The 24,735-nt window shown below is 34.9% G+C and overlaps 1 protein-coding gene across 2 annotated transcripts in view; it reads left to right on the top strand.

Annotated features, from left to right (window-relative positions):
* Positions 1-24,735, top strand: part of PIGN (phosphatidylinositol glycan anchor biosynthesis class N) — a 229,230-nt gene that overhangs the window by 46,248 nt on the left and 158,247 nt on the right. For both annotated transcript variants that reach the window (XM_020995757.2, XM_078153336.1), the window contains exon 5: positions 13,195-13,301. In XM_020995757.2, coding sequence (XP_020851416.1) covers positions 13,195-13,301 — 107 coding nt within the window. The remainder of the gene's footprint in view (positions 1-13,194; positions 13,302-24,735) is intronic.

The raw sequence follows: 24,735 nt of genomic DNA, 5'->3' as shown, positions 1-24,735 counted from the left end.
TAAAAAATTTTTTAAAAATTCATTTTGAACTTAAATACAAAATGAGAAAAAAGAACATTTCCATGTACACAGCAGAACATAAAGAGAGAATTCAGTGTAAAACCATAAATTTCCATTTCAGACTGTTTATTTTTTTTTAAACTATGTACTTAATATTATTGCTTTCATAGCCACCCAGCTTTTCTGTGCTTCCTTCTAAGTTTTCTTTTGTTCTCAGCTATGTGCTTTTTTTCTCCCTCCTTGTCTCCCCACCTTGCCCTAGAGAAACCTACAATTAAACATGAATACATACACACATGTATTTACTTATATACATACAAATATACACTCACATATATACATATACATATACATATACCATACTGTACATACTTCTGATTATGAGTTCTTTCTCTGGAGATGGATAGCATCTTCCTTCATAGGTCTAAGTTGTTCCCTGGTTTTCTAAAATCAATCAGTTCCTCATTTCTTATAGCACAGTAGTATTCCATCACAATCAAATGCTACAATTTGTTTAGCCATTCCCCAATTGAAGGGCATCTATCATTTTAAGCAATCTGAAAGGTATAAGATAATATCTTGAAGTTGTATTAATTTACATTTCTCTCATCAGTAATGATTTAGAGCATTTTTTCATATGACTGTATATAGTTTTGATTTCTTCATTGAAAAACTGCCTTTTCAGATCCTTTGACCATTTATCAGTTGGGTAATGATTCATATTCTTATAAATTTGACAAAGTCCTTTACATATTTGAGAAATGAGACCTTTATCTAAGAGAGTATTTATGAAATCTGCCTCCCCCCCCACCTTTTGCTTTCCTTCTAATCTTGGCATCATTGGTTTTATTTGTATAAGAACTTTCTAATTTACTATAATCAAAATTATCCATTTCACACCTCACAATGCTCTCTATATGTTATTTATTATTCATAAATTATTCTCCTATCCATGAGTTGAATAAGTAATATGTTCCATGTTCTTCTAATTTACTTATGATATCTCCCTTTATATCTAGGTCATGTATCCATTTTTGACCTTATCATGGTACATGATTTAAAATATTGGTCAATGCCCAGTTTTTGCCAAACTGCTTTCCAGCTTTCTCAACAATTTTTATCAAATAATGAATTCTTATCTCCAAAACTTAAATCTTTACATTTATCAGACACAAGGTTGCTATAATCTTTTACTACTCTGTGTTGTGTATCTACTCTGTTTCACTGATCTACCCCTCTATTTCTTAGCCATTATTAGATAGTTTTGATATTTTCTGCCATATAATATAACTTGAGGTCTAGTACTGCTGAACTTCCTACCTTTACATCTTCCACATTAATTCTAAAGATCCAATCTTGGATACTTATAATTCTGTTGTATTCTCTTTATTCTTCTGAAGAGGGAAAAGTTGTTCAACATTTGTTTTCGAAGAGGATCAATGAAATCACAAGGTGATGCCTTGATTTGTGCATGAATTGGATTTAAGTGAGGTAGAGTTACACAAAGTAAAGATAGAAAGTCAGATAATTATGACCTAACTATTACTGAGTTTGGAGAAAACGAAAAATTATGTCTTTGAGATTTATCAGGCTGAGAATAAGACAGATTCCAGGCTAGTAGAATCTTGCTTTCTCTTCTTTCCCCAGTGCTGAGATGGAGGATAGTTGCTATCCCTTCAGCTATGGCACTTGTGATTTGCTAGAGCCCAGAGCTTGTTTAGCAACTGTCTAGCAGGTTTACCCACTCTCTACAAATCAGAGTGTGAAATATTCCCAACTTATAAGTTGAGGAAAAGGCCAATATGCAGAACAATTTTACTGCTAGGTTTTGTGGGACATAAGGCAGAATTTTTTACGTATATGTTAACAACCTGTCTTAGGGTCTTTCTCTAGTACCTCATTTTCTTGTGTTAAGTGACTCTGGTCTCTTGGAGGCTATCTCAGGAGAGCTTATGTTCTGGCAAAACCTTCAAGTACGGACTTGGGAATGTCTTTTGTCCAAAGATCAGGCTAGTAAAGTTCAAAAGGTTCTCCTATAGGCATAAAGATTTATGTGGGTAAAAATGACATGTAATTAATCAGCAAGTGTAAGTACATAGAACAGATAGATCACCTTTTGTCTAATTTAGGAGACTTACTCATTAATTGAAAATTGATTAAGCTCCTCATGGAAAGTAGATACCTTCATGTGGCCATCTGAAGCCAATCTATTCCCAGCCTATGTCCCTGGCTCTTTAACTATCTGGGAAATGTGTATTCTCCAGAGGTGTGCTGGTAAATGTTGATGAACATGATACACTTTTAAGTTTGATCTGCATTATTAACATTTTCTCCATCACTTTCTTAAGTCTCAAGTCTAGACAATCAACAAAACAATCAAGCCTATTTGTGGTGGTTAACATATTTCTAAAATATCTCTGCTAAAAATTTTAGTATTCATTTTACAGATGTTTGGGGTGTAAATTCTTCACAAGCTGGTATGAGCTAGCTCCAGCACACTCCTAGATTGCCCTTCTACTTCTTCCTTACTCATTCCTTATCTAAGTTCCTTCCCTTTTCCTTAACTCCTTTCAATAGGAGAAAGTAGCAGTCACCTGGTCCCCAACTTCTACAGAAATCTTATTAAAGTATTCTTTTCTACCTATCTTCAACATTCTGTCTGGACCGCTGGGTTCCAATTTTAATTCATTGTTTAGGTAAGGACCCAGAGTCTTTTTCTTTCTACTTGTGGGGTATCTCTCACACATTATCAACTAAATTCCTAATAATTACTTTAATTCTGTCCTATAACATATGTAAATATAGTTACAAAGGAAAAAAAAAACCCCTGCTGTGTAGAAGACAAATCAGACCTGATCTGGTTGATCTCAGAGGGCAGAATTGGGACTACTAGAAGGAAGTTATAAAGAGACAGATTTTGGCTAAATATGAGGAAAAATTTCACAACTTCCAAAAATAGAATGGCCCTCCTCATGTGAAAGAAAAATCGTCTTTGTTCCGAATTTAGCTAAAATCTGCAGAGACAGATTATATTATAAACAGTTTCCTTGGAGAGGAGATTCTGGCCAACAGATTTTGCCTTGCTAATCAGAGAACTCTGCCTAAAGAAATTTCTAATTCATATTTATAATTATGAAATCGAGATAAAAAAATCCATATCAACAAAAAATACAGAATTACACAGTGTAGTTTTAAGTACTGGATTTGAAATATGTAACTTGAAAAGAACAATAGTAAACATGTCCTTGGGAATCTGTGCTCAAGAATTCTAAACTCTGTAGGTATTTAGGTCACTCTCAAATTGTAATCTGGACATTCATTCAAAGGAGACCTATACCAAGAGAGACCAGGTTAAGGATACTCTTATAATTCTTAATTTTTTCAACAGAAAACAGGCCTTGGTGCTATAGGCTTCCACATTCATAAAGTAGTTAGTTCCCCATCTAGAGGATGGTTCTTTGGGTAAAGTCTTGATGGCCAATTGTCCAAAATGTTATATAGAGAATATTTCTGTTAAAGCATGTATTATACTTTTTCTTTCTTTTCCTGTTTTTCTGTTTTCATGGGTAAAGTATAATAATCTTTAGCGTGTTGCAACTACTGTCCACGGTTACAACATATGGCCACCTTGAAGATCACCAGGCCAACTAAGATGAAGTTTTAAAATCTATCTCTTTATATGGGGCATTCCTTTGTGTGAATCCTTCTCTGAAAACTGTCCCTTATAGGTTCTTGTATAGACCTTGTGCAGAGTATTGCTGTACTGCAGTCCTGTTTCCTGTGGAACCTAGTATTATTTCTCAATAGTAGCTAAAGTTCTTTTTCTTTTTTTTCAAAGGTTTCATTTCCTCCTGTCATCAGGTCAATCTATCCATCTCACACATAACCCATATTCAATCCCTGGAACACTGCTACATTTCTTATAGAGGGAACATGGCATTGTGGATGGTGTACCAGACTTGAGGTCAGGCAGATCTGGGTTCAAATCCTGCTATTAACACTTTTAGCTGTGTGAAATCTCTTCATCTCTTTCAACCGAGTTTCCTTCTCTATAAAATGAGCATAATAATAGTACTTACCATACAGGGTTGTTGTGAGGATCATATAAGTTGATGTCTTTTTTTAAAAGATTAATTTATTTTGAATTATCAACTATCACTTCCATAAGCCTTTGAGTTTTAAATTTTTTTCCCCCCTCTTCTCCCACTCCCTCCCCAAGATGGTACACAATGTACATATACATTCCTATTAAACATATTTTCACATTAGTGATGTTGTAAGTAAGAATTAGAACCAATAAGAGGAATCACCTGAAAGAGGAAACAAAACATAGCAGAAGAAAAAAAGTAGCAAATAGTATGCTTCCATCTGCATTCAAACTCCATAGTTCTTTCTTTGGAAGTGGATAGCATTTTCCATCATGAGGCCTTTGGAGATGTCTTAGATCCTTGTATTGCTGAGAAGGGTTAAGTCTATCAGCATTAGTCATCGCGCAGTGTGGCTGTTACTGTGTACAACGTTCTCCTTGTTCTGCTCACTTCACTCAGTATCAGACCATATAAGTCTTTCCAGGTTTTTCTGAAGTCAGCCTGTTCATCATTTCTTATAGCACAATAGCATTCCATTCCATTCACATACCACAACTTGCTCAGCCATTCCCCAATTGATGGGCATCCTCTCAATTTCTAATTCTTGGCCACCACAAAAAGAGCTGCTATAAATATTTTTGTACATGTGAGTCCTTTTCCCAATTTCCCATTTGATCTCTTTGGGATATAGCCCTAGGAGTGGTATTGCTGGGTCAAAGGGTATGCACATTTTTATAGCCCTTTGGGCAAGGTTCCAAATTGCTCTCTGAAATGGTTGGATCATTTCACAACTCCACCAACAATGCATTAGCGTTCCAATTTTCCCACATCTTCCCCAACATTTATCATTTCCTTGTTTTGTCATGTTGGCCAACCTGATAGGTGTGATGTGGTACCTCAGAGTTGTTTTGATTTGCATTTCTCTAATCAATAATGGTTTAGAGCATTTTTTCATATGACTATAGATGGCTTTAATTTCTTCATCTGAGAACTGCCTGTTCATATCCTTTGACCGTTTAACAGTTGGGGAATGACATATTCTTATAAATTTGACTTAATTCTCTATATTTTTAGAAATGAGACCTTTATCAGAGAGACTGGTTGTAAAAATTCTTTCCCAATTTTCTACTTTCCTTCTAATTTTGGTTGTATTGGCTTTGTGCAAAATCTTTTCAATTTAACGTAATCAAAATTATCCATTTTGTATTTCATAATGTTCTCTATCTCCTGTTTGGTCATCAATTCTTCTGTTCTCCATAAATCTGATATGTAAACTATTCCTTGCTCTCCCAGTTTGCTTACAGTATCAGCCTTTATATCTAAATCATGCACCCATTTTGACTTTGTTAATGTCTTTTAAAGTGTTTCACAAATTTTAAAGCATTATTATGGTTTTTACCAAGCAATGAGTCTCAAACTCAATAGATAGGTAGCCAAAGTACATGATTCATGGAAACGTAAGAAAGGATCAGTTTACATAGTACTTTAAAAGGTCAAAGGATTTCATATTGGAACCTGGAGAGAATATGGAGGCATGGAATTGATTGCACAGGGGGATTGACACAGACTTATACTTTGGGAAGATTAGTTTGACAGCTGCATGGAAGATGGACTGGAGTGGGAAGAGACTTGGGACAAAAAGACCAACCCGCCATCTATTAACCATAGTCTAGGCATGAGATACTGAGGCCTGTACCAAGGTGCTGGCAGTGTCAGAGGAGAAAAGCAGGTGTGAGGGGCGGCTAGGTGGCTCTGTGGATGGAACACCAGCCCTGGATTCAGGAGGACCTGAGTTCAAAACAGTAAAAGATGGAAATATTCAGTATTGGAGGGACTATTGAAAGACAAACATACGAATCCTCTCTTGGTGTAGCTCTGAATTGGTGCAGCCTTTTTAGAACATTTTGTAATTATGCAAGAAAAGTCACTAAATTGTAAAGCAATCCAATGCCTGGGCTTATGCCCCAAGGATTCAACAACAGAAAGAAAGGTTGCACCATACTGGAATATTTATATCAGCACTTTTGTGGTGTAAGAATATGGGAAAAAAGTGTGTACACATTGTTAGGTAATGACTAGACACATTGTGGAATATAAATGTACTGGAAATTCTGTAAGCTATGAAGAGTATGAAGACTTAGAGAACATGTGAAGGCTTATGGGAACTGATGTAGAACCAGGTAAACAGTGCACAAAGACTACAATAATGTAAATGAAAGCATTATTAAAAGGTAGTTGAACTCTTTAATATAATGACTTAATTCAGTCCCAAAGAACTGATCATTAAATATACCTCCATCTCAGTACAGAGTCAAATATGGTATATTTTATCATTCATAGTCACTATGTTTGTTGGTTTTGCTGACATTTTTCTTTATTACACAGAAGGTTCACTGGTTGGGGTTGGCTTAAGGGGAAATGATTAGTGTTGTAAAAGCAAAAAGCAGCAATAAGAAATTTTAAATGGTCATCCAAGCAAACACATTTTGGCTCTGGGCACTAGTAAATCTTAACATTTTATTTGAATTGCTGCTTTTTCCATCATTCCTTCAGCTATTCAAATTCTTAAGAGCTAAAAGAGACACTTAGTACCTATATTATTGCTTCCCTTCGAGGGGAAACTCTGGGCTTCTGAGAAATCCATTAACAAGGTATAAGCCTCAGTACTAACAGAGGGGACCAGATTTATCACACAGAGCACCTAGTTTTAAATCCTGGCTCTTCTTACTCCTTGTGAGACCATGGGCAAGTCTCTCAGAGATCCTTCGACCTTAATTCCTTCAACTGTAAAGTGAATTGAACCACATTATCTCTGAAGTCCCTTTCAGCTCTGAAATATAACTATATGTAAGATGTGACTGGATGACCCTGAGAATGCCTTCTGTTGATAAAAATGAGTGATGTCTAAACTACTCATCACTTAAGTTCCTAAAGTTTACAATTATATATGGACTTTTAAAAGACTCTGCAAAGTGCATGAAGATACTTCATAGAGCATGTAGCACATGAACACAGAGCATGCATTTTGTATTATTTGGTATTATAATCAGTTCCTGATTATTGACATATAATTTATCCATCACACAACATATACTACAATAAGGCCCATGTGATTATATGACCTAAATATCAAAGGATATCATAAGCAAATCAGAGGAGAAGGGAAGGAGAAACCTCTTACAGTTATGGATAGGAGAGAGTTCTTGACCAAATGAGGACTGGAGTTGTTATGAAAGATGAGAGAGACAATTTTAATTACATGAAATTAAAACAATTTCCCCTTCCCCCCCATCAAAACAGTTAAAATTATGAGGGAAGTAGTTTATTGGGAAAACATCTTTGCAGCAAATTTCTCTGATAAAGGTCTGATACCCAAGTCATATATTGAAGTGATAGAAATATAACAAAGAACAAGATATCCCCCAATGGATAAATGGTCAAAAGAGCTGAACAGGAGTTTCTCAAAGAAGAAAAGCAAGCTGTTACCAAGCATATGAAAAGCTTTTCTAAATCACCACCAATAAGAACAGCACAAAGTAATACAACTGTGTGATTTTATCTTATTTCTACCAAATTGTCAAAAATGACAAAGGAAAATGACAGTTATTGAAGGGTAAGTGTGGGAACAGTCAACGTTGGTGGATTTGGGAATTATTCCAACCATGCTGGAAAGCAATTTGGGTCTGTAACATAAAGTCACTAAATTGTATATCCCTCTGACCAATGATCCTGCTATTGGGGATGTACCTCAAACAGGTCAAAATCAGAGGAAATGGATCCATACGTACAGAAATACTTATAGAAGTCCTTTTTTTTTTTTTTGCAAAGCAGTGTAAACACAGTGGATGCCCACTGATTGAGGAATAGCATCACACATTATGGAATAGGAATGTAATGGAATGTTAATATGCTGTAAGAAATGTTAAAAGTGTTGAATTCAGAGAAACTTGTGTGACTTGTATGAACTATTTCTTGGTAAAGAGAGCATGTATAGTTTGTTGTCTTATTTCGGATTTTCCATCCCAGAAAATCTTTTCTTTGTTACTCAGGGCACCTACTTCATTCATTCATTAATTCATTTATTTATTTGGGGGAGTGGGAGAGGAAGGAAAGGAAAGGCATCCTCTGATTTTTAAAAGCCTAATTTTGTTTTTGTAATTATTATTAATTTCTTTTATTTTTCTACACCATAGTTATTTCCCAACGTTTCCCACTCTTGCTATTAAACAAAGAAAAACAGTTAATCAAAAATGACTGACCAAGTAACTGCAACTTATAGAGAAGGTGATATTCTACACCCCAGTCTGACACCTCTCTAGCAGGAAGAGGGAAGCCTTTTTCATCATCTATTCTCTAGGACTAACTTTGGTCATTTCAATTAATCAGAATTCAACTGCCTTTTGATTTTGTCTTCATTTACATTATCATAGCCGTTTCTGTTGTGTTCTTGGGTTTTCTTCACTCTATCAATTTATACAAATTTTTGCATGTTTCTCTGAATTTCTAATATGCTTCACATGTTTTCTATTATGTTTTTTTTTAGCTTTTGCCCAGTCTATGGACAGCCACTTTGTTTCCTGTTTTGCTTTTGGTTTTTTTTCCTATCAGAAAGAATGATGCTATGATTATTTTGGTACATATGAGGCTTTTATTTCTATCACCTCCTTAGGATATCTGTCCATTAGTAGGATTGCTTGGTCAAAGGTATATGATGTCTAGTGACTTTTCTCTGTATATAACTCCAAACTATTTTCCAGAAACAATGAGCTAGTTAACAGCTCCACCAGCAATGTATTGGTGCCAGCACACTTTTAATAGCCCCCTCTGTGTAATTTCTTTTTGCCTACAATTTTCTTTTTTTGCATGTGCTCACTGCTCAGATATCACAGAATTAGTTTTTCTTAGGCTAATGTGAAAATAATTTAGGAAGGTACTCTATAGTGAAATAACAAGATTTTTCTTATTCATAAAGCATCAGATTGGCCTCAGCTGTGTTTCTGTATTAGCAGGGGCAATTGAAAGTTTGTAGTCATACACATAGCAATATTTTTTGTCATGATAAGAACTCCAAACAAGGTGAGTACCCATTGATTGAGGAATGGATTAAAAACAAAACAAAACATGGTTTATGAATGTAATATTATTGTACAGCAAAGAATAATGAAGAAAAGGGCTTCAGAGGTGTACAAAAATTTATATGAAGTGACACAGAACAAAGTAAGCAGAACTAGGAGAACCATATACTCAGTGACTACAAAAATGTAAATGAATAGATTGCTTAAAGGAAGTCAAGCTCAAGAATCTGAAAAGCCCTTTTTATTTTTGGAGAACAGAGAGTGAATCATCCTTTTTTCCTGTAGACAGAGAGGTGGAAGACTATCAAGACAGAATACTGTATATGTTTATCAGGCATAGTCTCTACATTGACTATTTCTGCTCATTACAAAAGAATGGGTGGGGTGGGGAAGTGAGGTGACAAAAGTCATCAGTAAAAGTCATTTTTCCAAAGAAAGTTGATATGTGGTTACACTATCAAACAAAACCCAGAATGTTAGAATATCCATTTTTTTTCTTTTTTAAAAATTTATTTATTTTTAGTTTCCAGCATTCATTTCCATAAGCATTCAGACTTCATAGCTTTTTCTGGATGTGGACAGCATTTTCCATCATGAGTCTTTTGGAATTATCTTAAGTCCTTGCATTGCTAAGAAGGGATAAGTCTATCAAAGCTAGTCATCACATAACGTGGCTGTTACAGTATACGATATTCTCCTGGCTCTGTGCACTTCACTCAGCATCAGTTCATATAGGTACTTCCAGGTTTTTCTGAAGTCTGCCTGCTCATCATTTCTTATAGCACAATAGTATTCCATTTATATTCATGTACCACAACTTGTTCAGCTGTTCCCCAATTGATGGATATACCCTCAATATCCAATTCTTTGCCACTGCAAAAAGAGCTGCTATAAAGAATATCCATTTTTCTAAAAAAATTTTTTTTTCATATTCAGACACAGTATGCAAATACATTTATCTTATAAATCCTGATAAAATCAGTAAGAGCCATGCTACTGAAAAAGGCCTGTCCTAACAGGATAAAGTGGCCTAAAAATAAATGACTAGCTAAATTTCCAATTTCTCATCCATTGCCCATTTAGGTTTTTATAAAAAGAATCCTTTTCAAATATATGAAGATGTAGTTTATTATTCTATATCTTAATGAATCATTCTGAAAGTTAATAGATGCTGATAATAGTAGTTGGAAATTTGATTCTATGTTTTTAATTCTCTTTTATTCATTGAGGGTACTGGGATAATGTAATTTTTTTCTATTTTCTTTAGCATATTACGGAACTTGTCTGCTAGGAGAAAAACCTTGAAAAGTACCTTCTAAAAGCAGTTATATCACAATTCATATTCACATAATTAGTCTTTTAGTAGCACTGGAACATTTGGACATTCATTTCCCTGTAAGCAGAAAATTTGTGGTAGTTCACGTAGGCAGGGGTATGATCTTTGTAAGCACTAACTCTGGAACATTGACTTGTGCATCAAGAAGCCCTGAAGCTTGTATTATGCAACTGGTGTAACCAACAAATTAACAAAATTATATGGCCATAATGTGACAGGAGCATTTTCCCCTTTAGAAACCACTTTGCAGAAGTAATGGAGCCAGCCTACTTTAAAGGCCTGAAGTATTAAGAATTCAAACCAATGACTGCAGAATTTCATTACCTTTCAATTCAAAATTCCCCAGATATCTAAAATTTCAGTTGCCATTGTTTTTATCTCATTTACCTAAAAATGTGTTAATATATAGTTATTAATTCAGAGAGAGAATCTTCTCTTACCCCCATGTTATATTGTTCACCGAGAGCCAGCATTTATGAGTGAGTTTTCCCAAAAATTTTTTCCTGATTTAGATTTATGGAGACCAACAGTTATATGTCTAAAACTTCTTCAGAAATCTTTTCCTAATTTTAATTTATGGAGACTGACAGCATATTGATTGGGCATGTAGTGATCCATTGACAACCTATTTGCCATAATAGCTATGTATGGATATTTTTGCTAAAAACTATTGAAAACTTGTCATCTTATCACTTAGTTAACATGTCTTCCTTGTGTCTTTTTAAAAATCAGTACTTTTTTTCACATTGGACATTTCTCAATATATTTTTCATCTCCTTACTGCAACTTCACTTGTTATAAAGGAAAACAGTTAAGTGAATAACTGACAAAGAAGCCAGATCTGGCAACATGCTTCATTGTGCACTCTCACTTTTATGTAAAGAGGAGGGGATGCATTTGATCCTTTGTTTTCCAGGATCAAAATCGTTCATCGCAATTAGTATGAGTATAACTGTCTTGTAGTGTTGTTTCAGTTCATATTATTTTAATCATTGTTTATATTTTTCTCAGATGTTCTGCATCTCATCATAAAAGTCTTCTCATATTTCTCTGAAGTTTTCATTGATCATTTTCTGGTATAACAATCTTCTATTAATTTGCATGTTAAAATTTGTTCAGCAATTCCTCATTGGATAGGCACTCACTTTGTATGGAGTTTTTTTGAGTTTAGCCGACACAAGAAGTGCTGCTATGACTCCTTCATTAAAGTTGGGACTTTTTTCCCCCCATCATTTAATTCTTTGGGTAATATATGCCTAGTAGCGACATTACTTGGTCAAAGTTTATAAATAGTTTAGTGACTGTTCTTACATAATTCAAAATTGTTTCCAGAAAGTTTGGACTAATCCATAATTCTGCCAAGAGTGTATTGGAGCATACTGGTTTCTCTTAAGCTCTCAAAAGACAGTGTTTGTGTTTTTTTTATCACTGTTGCCAATTTGGTGGGTATGCAGTGAAACTTCCAAGTAGTTTTCATTTCTACTTACTTTATTACTAGTGATTTGGAACATTTTTTCATAAAGTTACATCTTTTCCCCTTTTATATGTTGGGAATGGCTCTTAAAAGTCATATATTTACATTAATTCCTAATATATCTTGGATATATAGGGGATGTTTGACACCAAGTTTTTTGCCCCAATTTACAGTTTCTGTTTCTTTCCTAGTTTCATTGATTTCATTCTTGCGAAAGTGTTTCAATTTTATGTAATTGAAATTATCTTTTCTCTGATGATCCTCTCTGTTATTCAATTTTTAAAGTATTCTCCCTCTAACCATAAATTTTAAAATGACTTCTTTCCATCCTCCTAATTATTTTTAACAGTGTGACCTTATATATTTAGAGTGCTTATTCCTTTAGAACATGATTCTTAAAAAAGTATACCTGTAGAATTGTGCTTTTAATATTTATAGCAGGAGAGTTATTAGATTGTTTAAAAACCAGTATAATAATTAAATATAAAATTACATTTTCATCCCTTAATTGTGTTTGGAATTATCTGGTGCTTTCTTTATTCCTTGTTCTCATAGAAATCATATGACCTAGTGTTGGAAGATTAGCTAGAGATTAACTAATCTAACCTTTTATGTAATCTAACCCTTTCCTTGTACAGATGATGAAATTGAGAGTCATAATGGAACAGATAGGTTGTCTGACCATAACTTAGTTACAGGCAAAGGTGAAACTAGAGCTATTAATTCATAAACCAGTGCACATTCTACACTAATGGTGTCAAACTTGAATAGAAATGTATCCTTGCTAACCACATATTGACTTAGAAGACCACAAATTTACCTTGTTGTATTATCTTTTTATTTATTTTGTTAAATATTTCCCAAATACATTTTAATCTGATTGGGCACATTGTGAAGTATTGCAGTGAGTTTGATACCTCTGCACACCATTACTTTGCCTCTCTATTCCTTGTTAATAATAATTATAAAAATAAAAACAGAATTATGAAAATTCACAATATCCATAGGTAATAAATCTAGAATATTTAATCTTTTTTTTGCTTTTAGATATAAATCCACACAGTACATTTTAGATGTAAAAACCCTAAAGAGCATAGATTATCTTCAGATTTGTACTAATTTTATATCCGTTAAGTCCCAGGAGTAGTTACAGGGCACATGTAATTGTGTTTTAGTATAGTTTTGGAGAATTTTTAAAAATTGCTTAACTATTTCCTTCAGGTGCAAGCGGAGACCATGTTTATATCCATTGTTACACAGCTGAAAAAGAGGACTTTGGTGCGCAAGATGCAGCACGGCTTGACACCTGGGTTTTTGACCAGGTTAAGGTGAATATAATTTTATGTTATTCACTATTACATACAGTACAACAAAAGGGACTATTTTCAGACTTGTAAGCTAATATTTGTTGTTCAATGTGTTGTTATCTGGTCTGTATCTAAGCATGAATGCCATGTTAATTTAGTTTCTGTTTATCATGAATGGATCTTAGAATGAATTTGAACTTCACTTATTAGAAAAATTACTTTAAAATACTTAATTCTGAAAAAAATGTAGGTTATTTCCTTCCATCGAATCTCTTCTCTTAAATCAGTCTTTGTTGTTGTTATTGTTGTTCTGTAATTGTTCAGTCATGTCCCATTCTCCATGACCCCATTTGGGGTTTTCTTGGCAAAGATACTGTAGTGGTTTGCCATTTCCTTCTCTAGCTCATTTTACAGATGAGGAAACTGAGGCAAGCAGGGTTAAGTGACTTGTTCAGGTTCACCCAGCTAGTAAGTAAAGTCTAAATTGATATTCTTCTAAAACAAATCTGATCATGTCATGCTCTCATTCAGAAGTCTTGGATGATTCCCTCTTGGTTCTAGGATAAAATACAGACTCCTCAGCCTGGCCTTCAAGGCCTTTTACAATCCATTTCCACTTTTCTAATCTTACTTCATATTTTTTCCTATTGTCTCCATCCTTGTCAAACTAGTCGGTTATCTATCTGTTCTCTGTACAGTAGCAAAAATAGTAGGTGCCCTATATCTGAAATATGTTCCTTCCTCACCTCTGCCTTTTGGAATTCCTAGTTTACCTCAAAACATGGATCGAGTGCTATTTCCTACGTGAGGCTATTCCTAACTCTTCCTGTCCCCCCATATCCCGGTTATTAGTATACTCACTATTAAAATTATTTTGTGCATATTTTCTATTTACATATATGTCTGTATGTATATACATACACACACACACACACACCCCTATATATGTATATATGTTGTATTTCCCTAGTAGCATGTAAAACTATTTGAGAGCAGTAACTATTTTTGTTTGTACCCCAGGGTCACTTTGGATGTAGTAGGAAAAGTTTATTGAATATTTATTGAATTCAATTTGTAAGTTTCTTCAAAGTTAAGAGGTACCTTTTAAAAACACTAGAAAATGTTGTCTTATAATTGTGCGTCATTGAAAAATGTAATACAGTGGTAAATGAATTTCACTAGAACTCAGGAAACTTGGGGTTTCAGTCTTAGCCATCACCTACCTGTCTGTTCATTCAGCCCACTTTAATTCCTTTGCTTTAGTTCCTTGTTTGTAAAACATAGATAATAACACTCACACTCTCAGCTTTATAGGGATTTTGTGAAGGTCAAAGGAGAAAATAAATGTGAAAGTTCTCGCTTTGAAAAAGTTCTTTTATGGGTACAACTCATTTGTGAGTCCCATAAAACAAACTGTAAAAGCTTACAGTTTCTTTCTAGCATTTTATACACAGAAAAAGATTGGAGAAACAAACAAAAAAGTGGTCACGGTTAGATGCCTATGATTTTTACACACTGAAGAACTGTTTCAGATTACGAAGTAGCACTAACATTTGTTACAGTGCCTGGAAAGAATAGAGGATGAGGAAGTTCTTGTCATGTGTTATAAATGTAGAGTTGTCACTTTCCCCATCCTTCCTATCAGTGTTCCTCATCTTTTTCAAAACAGTTCAATATCCCCACTCCCCAGCAACAGCATTGATGAGTTATGGTTCACTTCTTCTGTTTATTCTTTTAGGTCACCTGTTCTCAAAACTTTGTAATCATTTTTCATACTCCATACAATCAGTTGCCAGGTCCTAACAATTTGGGGGCATTTGCTTGAACTTGATTTTTCATTAGTGATAATTGATTTGCTCACATTTAGTTTGTATTTTCTTATCAATCCCATATATTTGTATCCATCCTCTCCTTACTATGCCTATTGTAGTCCTTCTAGTTCATGCCTTCATTTCCTGTCATCTGAACTGTTATAAGAGCTTATTTGCCTCTAGTTTATCTCCTCTTTCCATTAAATATTACATTTCATTGACAGATTAATATTTCAGTGCTTACACAATTCCTGGCATGTAGCAAGTGCTTAATAAAGGCTTCTTGACTTGACTTGTCTTAACTCTCAGATGCGTAGGTCTGATACCATCACAAAACGGCTCAAAAACTTTCAGCCCCTCACTATTGTGTTCCAGTCCCTTGCTTTGATTTTCTAAGTCCCTCATGATATGACCAAGAATCTCAGAGTAAGTATCTCAGGTAGAAGGCCCTGCAGAGGCCACCTAGTACAAGTCATACCTGAAGAGCATTTTTTCTGCAATATACCCAACAAGTAGTTGTCCAAACTTTGTCTTGGTGCCACTTTCCAGTTTTAACTCCTGTTATATTTTTGTTTTCAGCAAACTAGCATACTTACTACTTTCTGAATGTGTCCTCTGCTTTGTCTTGTGTGCTTGCTCATGTTATTCCTTTTGCCTTGAGTAGTCTCACCCCAGTTGACATAATAAAAATTTGTTTATCTGTTTATTCAGCAAGTATTTAAGTGCCTCATATGTCCTTGGAACTGGGATTACAAAGACAAAAATCAAAGCTTCTGCCCTCAAATAATTTACATTCTATTGGAAGGAGTAAACAACCTGTTAAACTTCTCCTGAAGTTGGAATGTAACTTCTATAAAGTATGCAAATTTTCTTGCTAATAATCTTTTGTATTTCTGTGTTAGTTTTAGGTTAAAAGATGTTTCTCTCCTTAGTATGTGTATTAAGAGTTTGATCTTTTGTGGACATGTTAGGTTTACTCTGTTCCTCGATCCTAGATTGTGCTGGGACTATGTTGTGAGGCTCAGATGAGATAATGGATGTAAGCACTTCGCAAAGTACTTTGCTTTACAACCTTAAAGTGCAGTATAAATGTCGGTTATCATCGTCATCATCATCATCATGATTATTAGCTTATAATGACCAGTCCTCTAGTCTGCATGACTTCATTCCTTGAGCTTTCTACTGTACTCCTGTTGAGATCAAGCTATGTCAATAGAGCAATACAAGAATAGGGCAAAACAAGAATGTTTAACAACCAGATTCTTTGGGGCAGGGGGAAGTATACAAAACCGTTGTGGACTTAATCTGTGTTATTAATACTTTTTAAAGTATAAGACAGTCAACAAAATAATACCATGCCCTGATTTGTAGTGATTATTGATTTTTGAGGTGTCAACACTCACAATGGAAATGTAACAATGGGCTTTCATTAAGCCAAAGTGAGCTGGCTCCATCACACCTCTGACTGTACTCCAGACCTTACAAAAATGTACCCATTTACCTAGAAAGAATTGAGCTAGGAGATTATAGTATAGTGAACAGATACCTGTACTAAGGACACAGCTAAATGTCTACACCTACTACTACACCTATATACCAGAAAGTATGTGATGTGATGATAAGACTGAAATAAAATTTTAAAAAACCTTCAATTTCTTGGCACCTGACCATAGGTGACTGCTTTTTAAATGCTCATTTCTGAGCTACCACAATCTACTGTTAAGTTATTAAAACATGGAACCCAAAGTTTTAAAAACACATGTTAAAAACTGTTTTTACGTGCAACTGAGGAATAAGATATACAGGCAGTGGGGTATAGAAATCTATCCTGCCCTACTGGAAAATAGAAAGGGGAGGGGATAAGAGAAGAGAGAGGGTGATAGAAGGAAGGGCAGATTAGGGGAAGAGGTATTCAGAATGCACACTGTCTTGATGTGGGGGGAGGGGAGAGATGGGGAGAAAATTTGGAACTCAGCATCTTGTGGAAGTGAATGCTGAAAACTAAAATAGATTAATTTTAAAAAAGATATTAAAACAGTGGAATGAAGTTAGCCCTGTATTTTATAAGTTATGGAAGAAGCTGTCCATTAAATTATAGGAATCCTAATACTGTCGCTGCTACTAATACTAGCTGATATTTATTTAGTTTAGTGCATAATGATATACAAAGCCCTTTTCATACATTCTTAATTGATTCAATTTAACAATAATCTTGTAAGATAGATAACTTGAGTTTCAAAATATCCATTTTAAAGATAAGGGAATTGAAACCAAGAGAATCAAAATGATCTATAGTCAAACAGCTAAGAAGTAGCAAAGTCAAGATTTCTATTTAGAATTTAAAATTATTCAGAGGACAAGAATCTCATTATAGTGTTTTTTTTTTTCTTTCTTCCCTTTTTTTTTCTTTTGGCTAGGCAATGGGTTTAAGTAACTTGCCCAGGGTCACACAGCTACTAAGTGTCAAGTGTCTGAGGCTGGATTTGAACATAGGTTCTCCTTACTCCAGGCCCGGTGCTCTATCAACTATGCCACCTATTATAGTGTCCCATCCTATTATAGTGTTTTGAGTGAGTTCTATGATAGTTTATATATAAAGGAGGATTATATTGTTGTTATTTTTGCTGTGTTTTTGAGTAACTTTTACTGTAAATGCTGTATATCCTTTCTTTTTACTGTCTTCATCAGCAGCATTAGATTGCTTTACAGAAAGTCTCAAATAGTATGTTAATTTCGTGGAAAGAAATTTCTATGTTCATATTTTGTGAAGTTTGACATGAACCACATAGTTAAGTATATATTGATTTATTTATATTTGTATCAAAGACAACATAGTTTAATGTCTTGAGAGCCAACCTCAAAGTTAGGAAGACCTGGGTTTAAATCCTGCCTCTGACACACTCTGACTGTGTCACTTCAGGCAAATTACTTAACCTCTCAGTGTTCTAAGCACCTTTTTAAGACTAGAAGTTGTAAAGGATATACCAATCTACATTAGTACAAAGGAGTTTTCTCACCTGGAAATTCCTTATACAATTAAAATGACAAGATCTAGTCTCTGTCCCTATCTCTTTATACCTATATTTAACTCATTTCACTTGAATTAAATTTTTTTTTAGTTAAATTAACAGACATGCTTACAAGTTCATATGCTTGTGAGTAATTTCTGAATCATTTATCCTTGCTGGGACTTCTGAAAGCAAACCTTACTCAACTTTCCATCATGCTGAAATTGACTTAATTTTTATTGAACTGTCCTTCATTAAACGAACATTTACTCTAAATGAGATTAGATCATTTGATTATGATTAACTGCTTTTCTTGGAGATTTTCTTCCATTCACTACCTGGCTTAGAATTTTAATGTACTTCTTACAATATTTAATCTAAAGTTTTCATTCTTAAACTATCCCCACTGACTAATGAGAATTGTTGATCTTGATATATGATCATTTTCATGTCTGTGCACCAAGCTATCGCTGATCATTTTATCATCTTTTATATCTGGTTTCATTTTTTATTTTCTTAATATTTTGTCATTTTTAATGTTTTCCCTTGATTACTAGTTTGTCTCCCTGCCTCAAGTCTCTCCTCACTATGGTCCATCCACCACTCAGCTGTTAAATTAACCATGTCACACACCCCTCCCCCCACTCAGTAAACTCCAGTGGCTCCTTATCACCTCCAGGATCAAATATAAAATCCTCAGTTTGGCATTCAAAGCCTTTCACACCCTGGTTTCCTTCTCCCTTTCCAGTCTTACATTTTACTCCATTCCCGCCTCATCATGTATTCTGCAATCTAGTGGTACTGTCCTCCATGCTGTCTCTCCCACAAGATGATCCATCTTCTGACTACACATCTTCACTGCCATAGTCAGTGCCTAGGCTCCAGTGCCGGTCCCCCCTGCCTGGAACTTTCAACTTCCTTATCACCTCCTCTGGCTTCCCTGGCTTTTGTCAAGTCCCAAATAAAATCTCATCTTCTCTGAGACTGTTTCCTGACTCTCTCCTCCCCAACTCCTAGTCCCCTAATGCTAGTGCCTTTGCTTTCTTGATTTTCTGGAATTTACCCTGGATACATCTTGTTTGTACAAAATTATTTGCATGTTATCTTGCCTATTAGACAGTGTTCTCGTTGAGAGTAGGGAAAGTTTATTGCCTTTCTTTGTGTCCCCAGTGATTAGCATAATGCCTAGCACATAGTGGAGGGCTTGAGAAATACTTATTAACTGAGTTTGACTAGAATATAGAGTTTGTTTGGGAAGTGATGCGAAAAAATATTTTAAGGTAGCTACAGCCAAATTGTCAAAGACTTTAGGTGACAAGTTAAAGCATTTGTATTTCATCACAGAGAGACTAAGGAGCCATTTTGATAGCTGTATGGGGAATAGATTGGAAAAGAGAGAATCATCCATAACGTAGAAAAACAATTAATTAGGAGGTTATTGCAGTAGGTCAGTCAAGATGTGATGATGTCCTAAAGAAGTTTAGTGACTGTGTGAAGGGAAGAGGTCAGATGTGAAATGCTGTGGAAGCAGAATTGACAGTACTTGGCAGCTAACTATATTTAGGGAATGAGGGAAAGGGAAGAGTTGAGAAGAACTCTTGAGGTTGCAAACCAATCTCAGGATCAAAATTAGATATTGGGAACACAGCATTCTAAATGGGTTACTTGAAAAATGAATACAAGCATCCGTTTTTCAAATTCAGCTCTAAGTTAATTTGTTTCCATTTTATTTGATATTTTTTAAAAGGCTACATAAATCTGGGATTCATTCTGAGCTTTCCCAAATTTGACACAATCTTATATAAATATTATGCTCAATCTATCAATAAACCAGACAGGGAAATATTTTCAGGCAGTATGTGTTTTGGAGCCTTATTTTTTCTTAGAAATCATTTTGGAGTATTAGGTAAGCCTTTTTTGGTACTCTAATTGTTAGTTGATGATATTTAACCAAAATCTCCCTCTAATTTAATCTAAACTTCAATTATTTACTAATGATTTGAAAGGTCATTTGCCATATGTAAGAGATGATTCTTATTTTCTAAATTCACTTTTGTGTGTGTGTATGTATGTGTGTGTGTCTAATCTTGAATCACTTTCACCTATTTTACTTTTATGTTTGAAGGCAAAATAATTATTTTTTATAGAATAATTTGATTTAGTTCTGATTTGGAAATATTTCCAAATGAAAGCTAAAAATTTTTCCTTTGATTTATTTTTCTAATTATAATCCACTACTCAAAGGATTTAACCTGAAGGTTGCAGATATTCTACAAAGCTAGTTTATAAGAGTTAACAAAAGTTTTGAATTCTGTATCTGTTGGACTATTTTTTTTTCTCCACATGATCTTTTTTTTTTTAAGTTTTCTTTTCTCCCCATGTTGCTATGTATACAAGCAAAACAAATTGCTGTGTTGGGTATGTAAAAAGAAATGGCTCAATATGTATTCTGAATTCATCACCTCTTTTTTTTTTGGCCAGGCAACTGGGGTTAAGTGACTTGCCCAGAGTCATATAGCTAGTAAGTGTTATGTGTCTGAGGCTGGATTTGAACTCAGGTCTCCTGCCTCCAGGACTGGTGCTCTAACCACTTCGCCACCTAGTTGCCCCCTATTTCATCACCTCTTGATAAGGAAATGTGTACCGTGTTTCATCATAAGTGAACTGAAATCATGGTTGGTTGTTGCATTAATTATAGTTACTAAGAATTTGAAAGTTATCTTTCCTATACTGTTGTTACTATTCACTTTTCTCTTGTTTCTGCTTACCTCATTCTGCATCAGTTTATACAAGTCTTCCAGGCTTTTTTGACTCTGTCTCCTTCATTGTTTCTTACAGTATAATTCTTCATCACAGAAAAGAACTACTATAAATATTATTGTACTTCCTTAGAATTTGTCTTGCATAGCACCAGTCCTTCTGTTAATCTGTTCTACCTCTTATTCTTTTTCTCCATTCTTCTTTTTCCGTTCTGTTTACTTGTTGAGTGAGATGTATTTCTGTACCCAATTGTACGTATTTTCCCCTCCTTTGAGCATTTCAGATGAGAGTGAGGTTCAGGTGCCGTACACTCCCCTTCATCCCTTTATCCTTGTTTGTATAGACTTCTAGTTTCTCAGCCCACTTTTGTGATGCAATTTCTTTTCTTTTCTTTCTTTCTTTCTTTTTTTTTTTTTTTTTTTTGCTTTTAGGCAATTGGGGTTAAGTGACTTGCCCAGGGTCACACAGCTAGTAAGTGTCAAGTGTTTGGTCTGAGGCCGGATTTGAAATCAGGTCCTCCTGACTTCAGGGCCGGTGCTCTATCCACTGCACCCTTTGTGATGTAATTTCTCTCGTAGTTAGTCTCCCTTTTCTCTGCTAGAATATTGCCATTCCCCTCCCTTTTAATTTTTCTTTTAAAATCATCCAAATACAGCAGAACCACTTCTGAGACCTCTGTCTAGGTCCTCCCTCTAGGTACCCTGATGACAATAGGGTTCAGAGGGGATTCATGTGTCATCTCACCATATTAGAATATAAGTAATTTTACTTTGTTTAGTTCCGTATGATTATTCACTTATGCTTACTTTTTGTGTTTCTCTTGACTTGTGTTTGCACTTCAGATTTTCTCTGTAGCTCTGGTCTTTTTATTAGGATTGCTTAGAATTCCTCTGTTTCATTAAGTGTGCTTTTCTTTCTCTGGTAAGATTATACTCAGTATTTCTGGGGAAGTTATTCTTGTTTGTAAGCTTATATCCTTTGCCTTCTGGAATATTATATTGTGAGCTCTCTGCTCCTTTATGTAGTTGCTGATAAATTGTATGTAATTCTGACTGTGGCTCTTCAGTATTTGAATTATTTCTTTCAGATTGCTTGTAGAATTTTTTTTCTTTGACCTAAAAGTTCTGGTTTTTGGATAAATTGTTTTTTTTTTTTAAATATGATGTCAAGAGCTCTTTTTTTGGGTAGTCCAATGATTCTTAAATTTTCTCTCCTTGATTTGTTTTTCAGGTAGGTTGTTTTTGCTATAAGATATCTTACACTTTCTTCTATTTTTTCAGTCTTTTGACTTTGTTTTGATACAGTCAGTTCTTCTATAACACTTGTTTTGAAAATGTAAATTTGTTCCAGTGTGATTGACTTATTAGGAATTAATTTGAGCATAACAGTTTTTGAGTTTGCTTATGAACAATTGAAATGCAAAAACAGAAAATTGTGCTGCTTCACAATAATTCACAAGCTGCAACACTTCTGATACTTCCACCAGCAAACTTCAAGTTTTTCAAGGTAAAGTGTCATATTTATTATATATCTTCTGGTGCAGTAGTAGCTGTAGGAGGAAGTGAGCTGGTCTAGAGAGGGCTAGTCCCACGAACTCCACCATCCTATCCCTCGATCTGCCTCTTCCATTGTGACTGAGGCCCAGGATGTTTCTTGTTAAGGCTGCCCTCTCACTTGTAACCTTCAACTTTGCCAGCTCAGGCTCTTTGGGAACAGGAATGCAGGCCAAGCACTAGCCTGAGGCCTCATGCCTGCCACTATTTACTCTAATATTTATGTATTTCTTAACCATTTAACATATGTAAAACTGATACCATTTTTATTAGAATCCTTTCTTTTTATGTATCACTGATGAAGTTTTTGAGTGCTGTGCTACCGTATGTTTCATAAGCCCTATGGTTTTATTGCTAGATTTTGCACAGCAACATATGTCTTATTGTAGCAAAATTGTATGTCTTGTTATCTCATGGAGTCATTATTTGGTCAATTCTAATTTTCTGGGAGTTTTTTAGTTGGGTAAAGTTTTGTACTTCCTGTTCCCAGTGGTTAATTTCCTTCCCCATTATTCCTTTTATAGCTCTTTTTTTTTCTCCTAATTTTTTAAGTCTGGTGCTCTCATTTAAAATGAGAATATATGTAAAGCACTTTGTAACCTTAAAATTCTCATAAATGGTAGTTATATGATGATGATCATTCAAAACAATTTGACTCTTGCTTCATTTTTTAGAGAACAAGTTAAACTTGTTCCCAGTCTATGTTTTACGTTAAGGCTTTGCTTGTAGATATTTTGAGGTCTTTGTCTTCTTCAGAGTCTGTGTCTTGAGAATCACTATCACTATAATATTCTCTCTGTGGTAGGAATTTTTTTTTGTTTGCTCAGTCTTCCAGCCTATGTCCTAACTTTGGACCCTATGTTAAGTCTAGGCTTTGTGCACTTATGTAGAGAATGTCAAGTAAACTAGGATCTCAAGGACAGCTCAAGCTGGGGACCTGTATGCTTTTGGTGATCCAACAGTGGTCTAATACAGTGACAGTATAATTTCTGCCCCTCCTATTCTAAGGTCTGCAAGTTCCTGACCTATGTTTGGATTTGATAAGATCCTGTGGGCTTTCTCTGATTGGAATTCTAGTAAACCATTTCTAGACTCCGCCACTCTTGGCCATTGACAAAACTGCAAGTTCTGCTTTATTCTACGATTCCTGGCTTGAAGTTCCCCTGTTGGCTCCAGACTGGACTGGAAGCTGGGATTGGGTCAGGAGCAATTGACCCCTCAGCTGCTATACTGGAAACATGACTCCTTGTGATTGTTTTCTTGGATTTTGCTATAAGGACATTAGTCCATAGGAGTAGTGCATTTTCTAGATCTGCTTAGAGGAATTGTGGGCTACAATTCAACTGACCTTCATTTGGTCTCTGCACCATTTTGTCTTTGCCTCCTATTTCACATGATCTTGATAACAAGATGATATTGCATCAGTAGTTTCTATTGTAAATTTTAGGATACTATTTTGAGTTAATTTACTCTAGCCTTGTTATTGCTTTAATACCTTGGATGTCTTGTATTTGCCAGTTGGTTTGAGGTCACAAAATTCACTTCTGAAAAATAGATTCTATCCATATTCTACAAGCGTTACCCGTTTCATCGTTATATCTTATAGAGTAGTTGTGAACATACTGTTATTTGCTTCCCTGATTGGCTTTAACTTGCCGTGATATTTATCAGCCTAAGTAATGAGCAATGAGATATCATGGAGTCTTTTCTATATGAAAGTGGGATATAATATCTAGAAATTCTGTGGTCTTTTGGCCATCTGTTCAGTTTTATCACCAGATTAAATTGTGGTGATGAAAATAAGCTCTGCATTTTTTAGTGGCTTACCTCCCTTTCAGCTTTCAAATTCCATGATTCATCCTTTAACCAGTATATATAGATTCTTTACTAGATGATGAGAGAGTGAAATGGGTAGTTAACCTTTTGCTTCTTATTTAACTTTAATTAGTACATCTCTTAGAGGAACTAGATGGTGCAGTGGAGAGAGCACCAGGCCTGGAGTCAGGAAGACCTGAGTTCAAATTCAGCCTCAGGAACATGCTAGCTATGTGATCTTGGGCAAGTCACTTAACCTCTGTCTTCCACTGGAGAAGGAAATTTTTTTTGTGTGTTTTCTTTTACAGCATGGCTAATACAAAAATATGTTTTACATGACTTTACGTGACTTCACATGTGTAATTGCCTTCTCAAAGTGGGGGGATGGGCAGGAAGGAGGGAGAGAATTTGGAACTCAAAATTTTAAAAAATGAATGTTAAAATTTTTTTTTTACCTGTACTTGGGGAATGTTTAACAAAATAAATAAACATTTAAAAGTAGTTGCAT

Source organism: Phascolarctos cinereus, unplaced genomic scaffold, assembly GCF_003287225.1.
Source record: "Phascolarctos cinereus isolate Bilbo 61053 unplaced genomic scaffold, phaCin_HiC Scaffold_4;HRSCAF=312, whole genome shotgun sequence".
NCBI lineage: Eukaryota > Metazoa > Chordata > Mammalia > Diprotodontia > Phascolarctidae > Phascolarctos > Phascolarctos cinereus.
The sequence above is the reverse complement of the archived record's forward strand: the minus strand, read 5'-3'. Positions and strand labels throughout refer to the sequence as shown.